This window comes from Artemia sp. Qi Xiang Cuo, chromosome 7 (genome assembly GCF_049724085.1).
Source record: "Artemia sp. Qi Xiang Cuo chromosome 7, ASM4972408v1, whole genome shotgun sequence".
Taxonomy (NCBI): domain Eukaryota; kingdom Metazoa; phylum Arthropoda; class Branchiopoda; order Anostraca; family Artemiidae; genus Artemia; species Artemia sp. Qi Xiang Cuo.
Window position 1 is genome coordinate 50,888,443 of NC_142800.1, and position 13,022 is coordinate 50,901,464.

General features: G+C 35.0%; 1 protein-coding gene across 4 annotated transcripts in view; it reads left to right on the forward strand.

Annotated features, from left to right (window-relative positions):
• The window catches only part of hppy (MAP4K3-like protein hppy), an 86,486-nt gene that overhangs the window by 12,324 nt on the left and 61,140 nt on the right, over positions 1 to 13,022 (forward strand). For all 4 annotated transcript variants that reach the window (XM_089092371.1, XM_089092372.1, XM_089092373.1 and 1 more), the window contains one exon: positions 3,501 to 3,558. In XM_089092371.1, coding sequence (XP_088948497.1) covers positions 3,501 to 3,558 — 58 coding nt within the window. The remainder of the gene's footprint in view (positions 1 to 3,500; positions 3,559 to 13,022) is intronic.

A 13,022-nucleotide genomic window follows, 5' to 3' on the forward strand; every position in this document is an offset into this window, starting at 1 on the left:
AAGCTTTCACACTAAAAGGGGGTTACACCCACACCCAGGTGGATTCTAAAACCTACTGTGTCATTGGTGCTTTACTGAAAACTATATGTGTCTGGAACAATCTTGGAAAGAACTAACAAAATCAAACTGAATATTTGATATATGATGATATTAACTGCTGAAAGGTCGTGAGTTCAAGATTTTATTTCATTTTTTTTTTTAATTTTGCAATAAGTACAAAAGAAAATATTTGGAATATGGTTTGTTTTTAGTAAAGTGTCAATTATGCAGTAGATTTTAGACTTTCACAGTTAGGGAGGGCATTAGTTGCCAAACTCTTGTTTTGTAGTGATTTTTGTTTGTTTTAAGCTTGATTTGTGTATTCAATTTAAGTTTTACACACATTAAGATTTTATTATTCATTTATATTAGTACCTGTTGTAAGTTTGTTTGCTATGATTGTTTATTTAATTTATGGTCGTTTTGAGTTTGAATTATTACAGGTTTTCATTTCTGCTGATACTAAGTTTAATATGGCCTTTTTTGGACTTTTTTTTAATTGATCCACATAGATGGAGATAGAACACAGTCCCGCTTAACTTATTATTTCACACTAAACTAACTAATAACCTTATTTCCCACCTTGCTACACCAATATTTTTCTTGTACATAATACTAGCCATTCTAATTCACTTGTCTGATATACCATATAAAGAAATGACCTTTTTCATTGCTTTTTTATCTGCTGAATCGAAGGCATGTTTCTAATCTGTAAAAGTGAGGACTAAAGGGGTCTAATGACTCAGACGCTTCTCATTTTGTAATCTAATAGTGAAAATTCGGCGAATGCATCCTTTTTCCATCCTAAAATAACATTGTTCTTTTCTTAAAAGAACACTGTTCTTTATCTACAGCATCTCTTAGTCTAACAAGTATCATCATGCTATTTAATTTCCCTCCTACAGAAATCTAGATATCGCCTCTGTAATTTAGTACTTGGTTCGATTGCAACTGAACCCATGCAACTGAAGCCATGTAACCGAACCCTCGTGCATCTTGCCACAGGCGCAACTGAACCCTGGTGTAACTCAACCCCTGTGCTACTGAACCTTCATGCAACTCTACCCTATTCAACTGAACCCTCATGCAGCTCAACACCTGTTTAACTGAACCCTCATACAATTCAACTACGTGTAACTGAACACTCATGCAACTCAACCCCATTTAGCTGAACCCTCATGCAACTCAACCTCCATGCAACTGAGCCCATGTGTAACTGCGTAATAAATCTAAGCAAAAACAAAGAATCTTTAAAGATTCTTTATGATATGTTTATAGATCTACTGCAAATGCTTACTGGTCCCACCCACTTTGATTTATAACAGTATACAATAGACCCTAGTCTTCAGAAGTATCTAGAGATTCAAACTTTTTTTCTAATTCTTCATACAGGTGTTTAAAACAATCAAACTTTCATTTAAATTAATTTGTAAATACAAAAGATAAACCTTATTTTCAAAAAAGAAACAACTTTAGTATATGTTTTCCTTAATACGCATAAGTAAAAATCGTCACAATTATAAATGGCTGTAAAGCCAAAAACAGAAAGTGATCAGAAAAGTTTTATGGTTCCTTATATCCAAGACAGAAAAAAACCAACCAGGTTTTTTTCAGAATCTGTAACGCTGGGTGTCATTTCCTGGTTGATCTAACGTGGAATGATCGAAATAAAATACTTTTACGTAACTTTAAAAGTCAAACTGAAAGAGCTTTGGGAACTGGGATTAAAATCAGAGTTTTCACTTGCTCCTTGGCAAATCCTTACCCAAGCACGAACTAAAAAGCTCATAATTTGCAATAAAAAAAAAACAATAATACTCTATTGGGCCTTGATTTTGGTGATAGACTCATTCCTGAAAGTTTCTTTCAATGTGGAAAAGTTCCAGGGTTACTCAAATGGGTAATATAAGCTAGAAACTGCAAACGAAGCGAGAAGTAAATTTCGAGCTTCTAATCAGCGCTATTTCAAACTTATTCTTAAGTTTGGTGTTGCGTAATGCCTCTTTTATTCTTCCAAATATTTCTGAAATCACCCTTTGAAACATTAAACAACTAGTACAAATACCAAATGGTAAACAAGTGTATCAATTATAAACCTTATTGCGTATTTATTATTGTATGTTCATGGGGCTTTTCACTTTATTCAGTGTTAGTATGCACCAACCATGTTTTATTTCCTAAAATTTTCCTTCCATTTAAATTAGTGAAAATTGTACGTGGGGTGGGCATAGGGAAAATAGGTACCTCCAACAGGATTTGCAACCACTTTATGAATTACAACAAATTCGCGGTGTATCGTCGGATTAGTCACTGGGACAATGATTGGACAATCGACAATGTCATGTTTTTATTAGATAGTCGTCAAGGGTTAGTTATTCTTGCCAATACTTGATTTGGTAAAAGAATAAATACCAGTGTTCAGTAGCAAAGCAAATATAAAGTTCATTGTAACAAATTTAATTGCTTACTGTTTCTTGACTTTTACGCTCAAAATTGAAAGAAAAATAAATATTACAAAACTGCTTTTAAAAATACCAATGTTTTAGATAATAAAACGTTACAAGTGTTCAAATGAGTTCGATAGTGTTGAAAACGACAATTCATTAGGTTTTAACTTTATATTTGGAATTAGTTGTACCAGAAGATATGCAAGAGACATAATAAGACGTATGATATTTTCTAGTGAAGTGCTGACCCTCGAATACCTTTAATGACTAAAAAATGGAAGAGTTTATGATAAAAGTGTTTGAACTTGCAAGAAATATTATATCTTCAGTAATATGTCATTTTACTTTGTCCATGTTTCTATAAATTGCTGGTTAGTTTCTTTTTTGCAGTCTTAGCAAATCTTCTGAGGTTAAGAGTGGGGTAAGGGGGTGGCATTCCTTCTATATTGAGGGTAATTTTTGTTTGTTTTAACTTTTGATATCAATCTTTACTTTCAAATCATGTGAAGGTAAATCGGACCAAATAAGTCAAAGAACCATACTGTTGTTTGACTTCCGTTTTCCTAGCCGTTTCTTTAGCAGATTTTCGGCCAATAAGGTGCTCGTATTTTTCCAAATACCTAACAAAAGAAAGTATTTGAAAATGCATATAGAATAGCATTATTTACATCACTAGATTACTGCTAAAACGGCTATGTGTGCTATTCGCCGTGGGTGACCAAAAGAAAGTTGACTTAGCATTCTGGACTCACTCATCTACAGCCCATCTCCAGGGATGGAGATAGACTCCATCCCTGGAGTCCATTTCTAGCCGTTTCCTAGCCATGTCTCCATCCATCCTTGCTCCAGGGACTTTGAGCAAGAGTTTATTTCAAAGTAGTATCTCTTAATCAGGGATGTACGCTGGGGGGAGAGCCACGGGTTATGAGCCACAGGCTGTTTTTGTTTTTTTTTTAACTAATTTTTTTAACTACTTTTGTGTAAGTAATAATTGATTTTTTTTTCTTTTTGCAGGCGAAGCGTCACTCCAATAAGGAATGGGCCGCAATCAAAGTAATTAAAATTGAGCAAGGTAAGCTTATCTAATAAGTAAGCCCACGGATTGTTTTCGAGAGAGAAAGTTAACCTTATATGACATTGTCACTATATAAAAAACACGTGCATGCGCCAAGTATCGTCTTAACTATTAATTATATCTTTTTCTTATAATATCTTTTGCAATTCTCATTTTTGTCAAAGCAAGGTTAGAAACACCAAAAAAATACTTTTTGATATTCTGCAAGACTTGGTAATTTTCGTTTACGAATGTTAAAGTGTTCTGATGTGTGAACAGCTAGGCAGATAAAGCATTTCTCTAGCTAAAACCGGCCGTGTTTATTCACTATCGACCTATTTTTATGCAAGCTTTTGACCTAGAACTTGTTTCTCTGTTAACCTTTCCCCCTTTTCTTGTAGCTCCCCTGGATCTGTTGGTCTTGCATAAACGAGTGCAGCATCATTTTGACTTCTGACAACTATTTGGTCTTTGTGATTGCAATTCAGTGAAGCAATTTATTGAACAAAATTGACACATCTGAATAGGTTTACATAAGAAGAGGATTGCGTTGAATTCAGCCAAACTTCGTATTTTAATCCTCTATAATAAAAACAATTCTAATCTTCTTCAAAGCAAGTCATCATCTTAGTTCATCCACTAAAGAATATCTTCAACCCACCATGGGGAAAGCCTCATCACAGTGGCTTTCTTTTTACTAGGACAACTGCCCTGTGGAAAAATTGAACCCCCCCCCCCCTCTGAGATCTTAAATTATTAAAAGTCAAAGATTAAATAAATTAAATAAATAATAGCTTGGATAAGAGGAGAAAGAATCTTGATGGTACCCTAAATATGCCTGTTAACTAAGGTTTTAGTATATTATTGACCATACACTATACTTAAAAACGCTCTCAGTAACCGTAACAACATAAGCAAACCCCAGTTGATATGTATTGCCTATTCCTTATTTTTAGGCTAACTGAAAAATAGATCTCCGAAAATGAATTTCCGTCAACATATGAACTGCCTTTATGGAAACATTATATGCTTCTAGACTGGGCAATTTTCGTTTAAGAATGGTAAAGAGGTCTCATAAGTTTGAAGAGCCGGATAGAGATAGCGTTTCTCAACTTAAAATCAGTCGTGTTTATTCAATATCAGTTTAATGTATCTGCCAAGAAAACACTGCCTTTAGAGTAGAAACACAAGCTTATTGTTTGCTTATGTATGCTGTTAGAGCCCTGGAAGAAAGCCTTACACCTGTCTATCCCTTTTTCAGGGGATTGTTGTTGCTTTGAGGGTGCCCCTAATGACAATTGATCATTGGATGATCCTTTTTGATAAATATTCTTGCCTGTGAGGTTAATGCCACGAATCCTGTGCCTCTCTGCCAATCTAGCAATAATGTTGGCTTGGATTGTCTCTATAATGATAAATTTTATAGCAGTATCTATTTTTTCTCTGTTTTTCGATGTATCATAAGATGCCTAGAATATGGATTTGAAAAACCACGTATGGGATATAACCGCTAAAGAACTCAATTGTGATATCAGATAATGTTGCTATTTTGTATTTCCTGAAAATTGTGAATTGAACTTTTCTTACTTTTATTAGTGACTAATTATCAGCCTGCCGGCGGTTGTACCCAATTATTTTTAAATAGTACAAACTTGCTCTACATGTTTTTTCACTTAAAAATTTTTATTTTCTTTGACTAGCAAACTCGACAAAAAACATTATCAGTTTTGGCTCATTTCTGCCACCAGTTGTTAGCTTCGATCTACTTATGGTCATGAGAAAGACATTTCTTACCAGTAGTATTCCAACAGCAATTAATAATGGTCAACAACAACAAAAAAAACTTTTTTTACGAAAAAAAACTTAATATATGAATTAGTTCGTCTAAAGAATTAGTTTGGTCCTTTATTTAAAATACATTAGTCTTCATATTTGCAGTCGCCTATAGGGAAAGGATTTTGCCCAGGATTTTTTAACTTTGTTACTTGGAGTTTAGCTACACCTTTTTTGCACATAGTTGTTGAAATTCAAGGCCTCAATAACTAAGATTCTGTTGCAACAATAAAAATAAGATATAGTTGCAAGTTAAAGCTTTCATATTGTCTTTATAGATATTTTATTCAAACGCTTCAACCTGTTCAAAATTAATTTGAAAAAAAAGAACGATGTCAAATCCTAAAATGAGCAGAAATAATTTTGTATTATAGGTTTAACTTAAACGAACAGAAATGTCCATGAAAGAATAAGCGAAACCTAAAACGAACTGGAACTAAAATGAATAATCCAGTTAAAGTTAAGAGGAACAAGAATTACAATAAGTAAGAGCAGGGCCGTCACTCCCGAAAACCTAGAGTTTCATTTGAGTTTTACAGGAAACAACATGTAGTTCGATTTGTGTATTTTTTGTGTTTTATGACAGAGGCAAAAACGAATTCCCTCAAACAATTTAATAAATACAAAATAAATAATGGACAAGTTTACAGGAAAGAAAAAAAAGTTTACATTTTCATTCGATGAAGTTTCCATTTCTTGACATTACTATTTTCATTGACTTTTTATAAGTGCACAAATATATCCTATTATATTCAAAGCATGACAAAAAGAGCATAAAGAAGAGAAAACGAGGATAATAACAGCCAGTGAAAATGTTAAAAACTATGCAAATATTTCGGTTGAGACCTCGGCTCGACCGTCTTCAGTGTAGAATAAACTAATGTCCAAGTAACAATGAAAGGTAACTCTTGTTTACACTCAAAGAAATTATTTTCATTCAAAGTATAGAGAATTAATCCATAAATAAATTTTTCAGCGTATTTTGCAGTAATTTGTTAAGATTGCTGAAGCAATATTTAGAAATAGCAAATCAATGCATGACTCACTAAATGTTTCTCTATGCATTGAGAAGTAATGTATTTGAAAGGTTATATTGGTGAAAATTTATTGCGTATCATACTAATAAAACGATATTAATTGTTTCCAATGCACTGATAAATAAAAGAAAGAATTTCTGGTAGCTGAAGAAGTATTTAATTTCAATTTCTGTTGATTCTTAGAAAGTGCAAATTACATTCTATCCTTTAAGGTGCAGTAGAACCTCACATTTGTGGTGATATTGATTCCTTTTATGTATGATTCAATTATTCGTTTTGATTTCTGATCATTTTAGACTACTGGATAGTTCATTTTGATTTATGTTCGTTTCAAGTTTGTCTTATTTTATCCCTTTCTTTTCAATTTTTAATATCACTATTTACTTTCCTTTAAATAATTGTTTGGCTAATTTTTTTTTAAATATTTTTTTGTTTCTTTTATTTGACATAGTTTTATTATCAATTAACTCCAGGAATACCTATAAAGCTTTTTTAAAGCTTTTTTGCTTAAGAACTAAAACGTTGAATTGCAATAATAATGTTTGGCAAAGTCTGAATATTCAGTCAAGATTTCGATTAACCAGTAGTTGTCTGCAAGAAGTTTTTAATCCTTTCAGTTACAGATCACTTTTTTTTGTTGGAAAATGGTGACTTAGATTAACCTTAAGGGCCTGAGCTTCAAACTATCTGCTATAATTTTTTCAGAATTTTCTAGCAATCCACTTCCCCCGGTCAATATTAAGGTCAGGTTTTATTTTACTAGACCATTTATTGCTTATTGTAATGAAAAACGGTCAACATCAAAATTTCGAGATTAAAATTGTATTAAAGAGATTAAAAGTGCTTAAAACAGTTGCGGCTTGTTAAATTACTGAAAGCGATTCCTGAACCTTACCAGACACAGGAACTGCACATTTAACACACCGGGAGCGGGTCTTCAATGAAGATCACGTGTTATTATATCAACTTTGCCCCTGGTGGTGGGATTAGTCGTGCTTCGCTTATAGATATGGTCCCAAGTACATCGACTTCCTGTTTTAACTTATGGAATTGAAATTTAACTCTGCTCTTGAGCTCTCGATGTGAGAGGAAGTGAAGATGGTCATCCGCGGTACTTACGAGTTGACTCCTGTAAATTGGTTCAATCCTCCGCAATTTTTGGAAGAACGGACGTAACTTCATCATATTGACTTCTATTAACTCTTATCTATGGCTGACGTAGTCTAGCCAGCTGTTCCAAACTGCTTAACTATTGAGGAAAAGCAATTACCAAATAGATGTTGTACTAGGGTCGAAGTCAAATTCGTTCATCAAGGGTTAGTATAATTCTGCCGATGTGCCAAACTTTCTTTGGTCTTGACTGTTCTGTGTGGGGTTGGCAGAGTTCAAAAGCAAGAACCATCACTACAGTACATTGTGCTAATTTCCCACACTATGGGTTTTACTCTTATAGATTGTTTTATTCCAAGTTTTCCAGGAAAAGGTACTATTTGTGTCTTCTATACTTACATGGTCAGACAGAGTGTTCGTTTGTATCTTTTTCTGAATATGGTATATTATTAGACGAACCTTCTAAATACGGTCTTCAAGGGTCGGGTATCTTTTATGTTTTCGACAAGATGAAAAAAGAAGTGTCGTCTTGAAAAACAGTTAAATTTCATTGTGTGTGTAAACAAAAGAATGCGTCTTTTTGCTGACCTGTAAATATTGTTGGAAGATAAGTGGTAAAGTCCAATCATAATATGAATCCTAACAAATCTTTTCATTTCCAAAGAAGTTATACCGATTAGAATGCCCTTCTTGTTAACCTTTTCAAGCATAGAAATTGCAAACTTGACTAAAAATGTTCCCATAATCATGCACCTATAACAGCTGCTCTCAACGTCGAGAAAGGAAATCAACGTACAAATCCTGACCTTACCGAGAGTGATATTTCCTCAGACATTTGTAAACAATTCTAAAGTGGTAATTGTAGAGTTAGTCGTTGCAATTTGATGCATTTTTGTAAGTTCTACCTATTAGGCAAATGTAGTATGCTAGAGTGCAATTTTGAGCATGTTAATATTTGTACAGTTTTTTCCAGTGGTCGTTGTTTTGGTTGCACTAAAGCTCATGTTAAGGTTCCCCCTTCTTTTTGTCCACCCATAGGAAGGAGATTGCACCGGTCTGTTAAAGATAGAAATTGTAAGAGTCACTCCTCTCACTTTAGCCGTCATTTTTTAGTGCACCGCACCCAAGCAAAAATCACCCATCAAAGTTCGTTAAACAGAGCTCAACAATTAAGAAACACTTCCCGATTACCAACCTCCCCTCCTCTTTTAAACAACTCCCTTCTCGAACCCCTGAACAAGAAATATCCTCGTTCCGATATTATACCCAGCGTCTTAAAAACACCAGTACCCATCCCTCCTTCTCCTACTTTGCCAAAAAACATCCCTTTGCTACCTCCCCCCTCAAATACAGAAGCCGCATTTCCTCCCCACATACTGAATGTGGCCTTACACCCTCCCCTCTCTTCGACAAACCGACGACTCTTTGACGGACGGGAATCACCCTTCCCACCATGGTAATCACCAGCTAACAGCCTTTTAACAGATTATCTCCATTCCACTTAGTTCCCTGAGATGTTAATAATACCCCCGTAAATTATCCGCTATCCTCCTTTTCTCTCAGGCCCGCTCCAATCCCCCTTTTTAATCCCGCTTCCCAAACGAACCCCAGTCTTCATCCCAAAAAAGATGGCTCTCCTCCCTCAGATCCACGTTCTTCCTACTCCATTCTGGCTCCCACAATTGACAAACAGAAAACTGCTCGCTTTAGTAACCGTTTTACTTTCCCATACTTCCTCGTTACGAAGGCCGAAGGCCTGAAATTCGACAAATTGATCGAAGTAGAGGCCCTCTCTCAAGCACACAAAATTAATGTAATTGCCGTAACCGAGGTCCAAGCACAGAACCTTGACTTACTGAAAATTAATAACCACTCCCAATTCATAAAACTTCGTCCTCAGGACCACCCTGTAGGTATAAAGGGAGTTGGAACATTATTATTTGTAGGTAATTATCTTTTCCCTAAATTAATTCATACTCACAACCTTTCAGATTATGATGAAATCATTTCGGTAAGTGTAAGACCCAAAGTTTTACCATTTCCTTTTAATTTGATTGCGTTTTGCTGCTTTTATTATTCTCCAAATCAAAGTTCTGTACATAGATAGCGAATCTACCAGCATCTGCATAGTAGTGCCGACTTTGTCCTCTACAAATTCCTGAACGCCGGTATTTTCCTAGTAGGTGATGATAATGATCTAAATTTAAATTCCCTTTGTAGTTCCCTCAATTTAAAACAGATACTAAAAATACCATCAACCAAAGGAAATTCTACCCTTGATTTGATTTGCACGAATATGCACGCTTTTTACAGCCCACCTGTCCCTTTGCTCCCGTTAGGGGGAAGCTACCATTTTTGTTTATTAATGAGGCCTCTCTCCAGCTTTAACCATACTTTTTCTGTTACAGATTTTTCTTGTCGCACAATTTTTAATGATGGCCTTCTTTGAATTTGGATCTTGGATTACAAATGAAAACTGGCTGGCTCTCAAGGGGAACAATGGCATCAATGTTGAAGTCTCTTACTTCCAAAATTTGATCAAAACAAAATACATAGATTCCTTTCTTGAGAAAAAAGTAAAAATATGTTCTAATGACAAACCGTACATTACTAGCCAATTGAAAAAGCTAATTAGAATTAAAATGAATCTACTTAAGAATGGCAAAACATCCGAAGCTAACTCAATGCGTAAACATATAAAAAAAGAGATTCGTAAATCTGTTTCTTTATATTATAAATGTAAAGTCAAAGATTTGTTTTCTACTAAGCCAAAATAATGGTATAATAGAATGGAAAAAGTATGTGGAAAAACACGTAATAATATAGATTTTCATTTCCAAGAGGAGCCCTCAGTTACAGCCAATTATTTGAAATAATTTCTTTCCTTCATAGTTCAGAGCCTTCCTCCTCTCTCTTTTGATACTCCTTACGATTTTGACTCTCAATTTCCCCGTTATTTCGCCATCACATGTGGAGACAAAAATTAAGAACATTAAAAAGTGCAGTACTTGTCCGCTAGAAATCCCGATTGTACTAATTAAAGCCTTCGCTGACAATCTTTCAGAACCTTTGTCCTTTCTTTTTAATGAAATCACCTCTACTGGTAAGTTCCCAAATTGTTGGAAATTAGGTTTTATTACTCCCCTACAAAAGAAAGGTAGCAAGCAAGATTTTGATGATGTCCAGCCCATTACTTACTCCAGTTTTTTTTCCAAGTTATATGAAAGCTTTTTAGCTGAATGGTTGAAAGTAAAGATAATCCCAAATGTTGATCAAAGACAATTTGGAAACTTACGCTCTACATCTACCCCCCACTATCTTGTTCACCTCATGGACACAATATGTAGCACACTTGAAAAACCGAATACCTGGCTCAATGTTATTGCAGTGGACTAGCAAAAAGATTTTGATTTAATCAACCACAATACATTGGTAGAAAAACTATCCAATGACTCTCAAGTTGACCCCTATTTAATTAGAATAATTGCGTCTTTACTTTCTAATAGAACGCAAGTAGTCAAATACCTGAATGTATGTTCTATTCCCCTCCCAATCTATAATTTTGTGCCCCAGGCAAGGGCGGATCCAGGATTTTTTTAGGGGGGGGGGGACAAAATACGTTGATCCGATAAACTTGCTTTAACAGCAAGTTTAATTAACGCAACCTTGCGTTAATTAAGTAAATTACACTACTTTAGACTATGTTAGGGGGGAGCGCCCCCTCGCCCCCCTGGATCCGCCACTGGCCCCAAGGAACCCTCTTAGGCCCAATTTTATTTCTTGCAATGATAAACAACCTTGGTGTCGATTTCCCGGATAGATGGAAATTTGTTGATGATCTGACTGTCTTAGAGACATGTTTCAAAAATTTTAAAAGTAGCCCTATGGACATCTTGAACTCGATATCAGACGAAGCTTTTACTAATGATATGAGAGTCAACCCCTTAAAGTCAACGGTTTTAACTATTGATTTCCTTAAAATTCCCCCTTCTTTCTCCTGCCCAATCCCCCTTGAAATGTCTGTCACCACTATGAAACTACTGGATTTTACCACCTCAAGTGACTTAAAATGAGATTGCCATATTAATGATATTTGAAAGCGTGCAAATGCTGCATTTTCTCTCCTTAAATTCCTTAAAAAATTTAAATGTCCCAAATCGCATTGTCTGACGATTTTCTTCTCATTTGTACGCCCAACCTTCGAGTACGCCTTTCATGTTTGGCATCCTGACATCTCCATTGAATTTTTTTTTCAAACAGTTAGTGGTAACGAACTGTAAGTAAGAAGCGACCCGGCTCAATGTTAACCAATACTCTAGAAAACAGTATTTTGATAAAAATATATACATCAAAAGAATCAGACTTTATCTCTGATTTTAAATGTATAAAAGTTATTAAGTTTGATCCTGCTCAACCAAAGTTAGGCACATGAGAAAATTTGGCTTATTTTCGAAAAAAGGAGAAAAGATCCCCTGAGAATAACAGATACTTAATGAAAATCACACCATCATATTCAGCGTATCAGAGAACCCTACTATGGAGGTTTCAAGCTCCTATCTACAGAAATGTGGAATTTTGCATTTTTTGCCAGAAGAAAGATCACGGGTGCGTGTTTATTTGTTTGTTTGTTTTTTTTGTTTTTTTTTCCCATGGGTGATCGTATCGACCCAGTTGTCCTAGAATATCATGGAAGGGCTCATTGGAAAGGAAATTAAAAGTTCTAGTGCCCTTTTTAAGTGACCAAAAAAAATGGAGGGCAACTAGGCCCCCTCCCACGCTCATTTTTTTCCCAAAGTCACCTGATCAAAATTTTGAGATGGCCATTTTGTTCAGCATGTTCGAAAATATAATAAGTATGTCTTTTAGGATGACTTAATCCCCCGAAATTCCCGGGGGGAGGGCTGAAAGTTATGAACTTTACCCTATGTTAACATATAGTATTGGTTATTTGGAAGTATACAGACGTTTTCAGGGGAGATTTTTCCTGGTAGTGGGGGAGGGGGTGGGTCGGGGGCTATGTGGGAGGATCTTTCCATGAAGGAAGTTTTCATGGGGGGAAGGGACATTGCTATGAAGGGGACGCCGGACTTCCCAGCATTATTTAAAAAAAGATCAGAAATTTAATTTAAAAAACAAGTATTTCAACTGCAATAGCAGCAACATCGAAACTTCAAACGAACAGAAAATATTACATATATGATTGGGTTCACCCCCTAGTCAATACCTCGCTCTTTAAGCCAAAGATTTTTTAGTACTTTCATAAGAGCTATTTATTGTAATTAACGGCCTTTGTGATTAAGCGGTCATTTTTAAAGAATTGGAACAAAATTCGAACTTTCGCTTAAAGAGCAAGGTGTTGACTAGGGGGCGAACCCCCTAATAAACAAATTAAAAATATATGAATATAAAAATATGAATATAGTTACGTAAGTTATTTCGTAAGTTGCGTATAGTTATAACTAATAAAAACGTTCGTAAATAAAATTAAACAAGTTTCGAAAA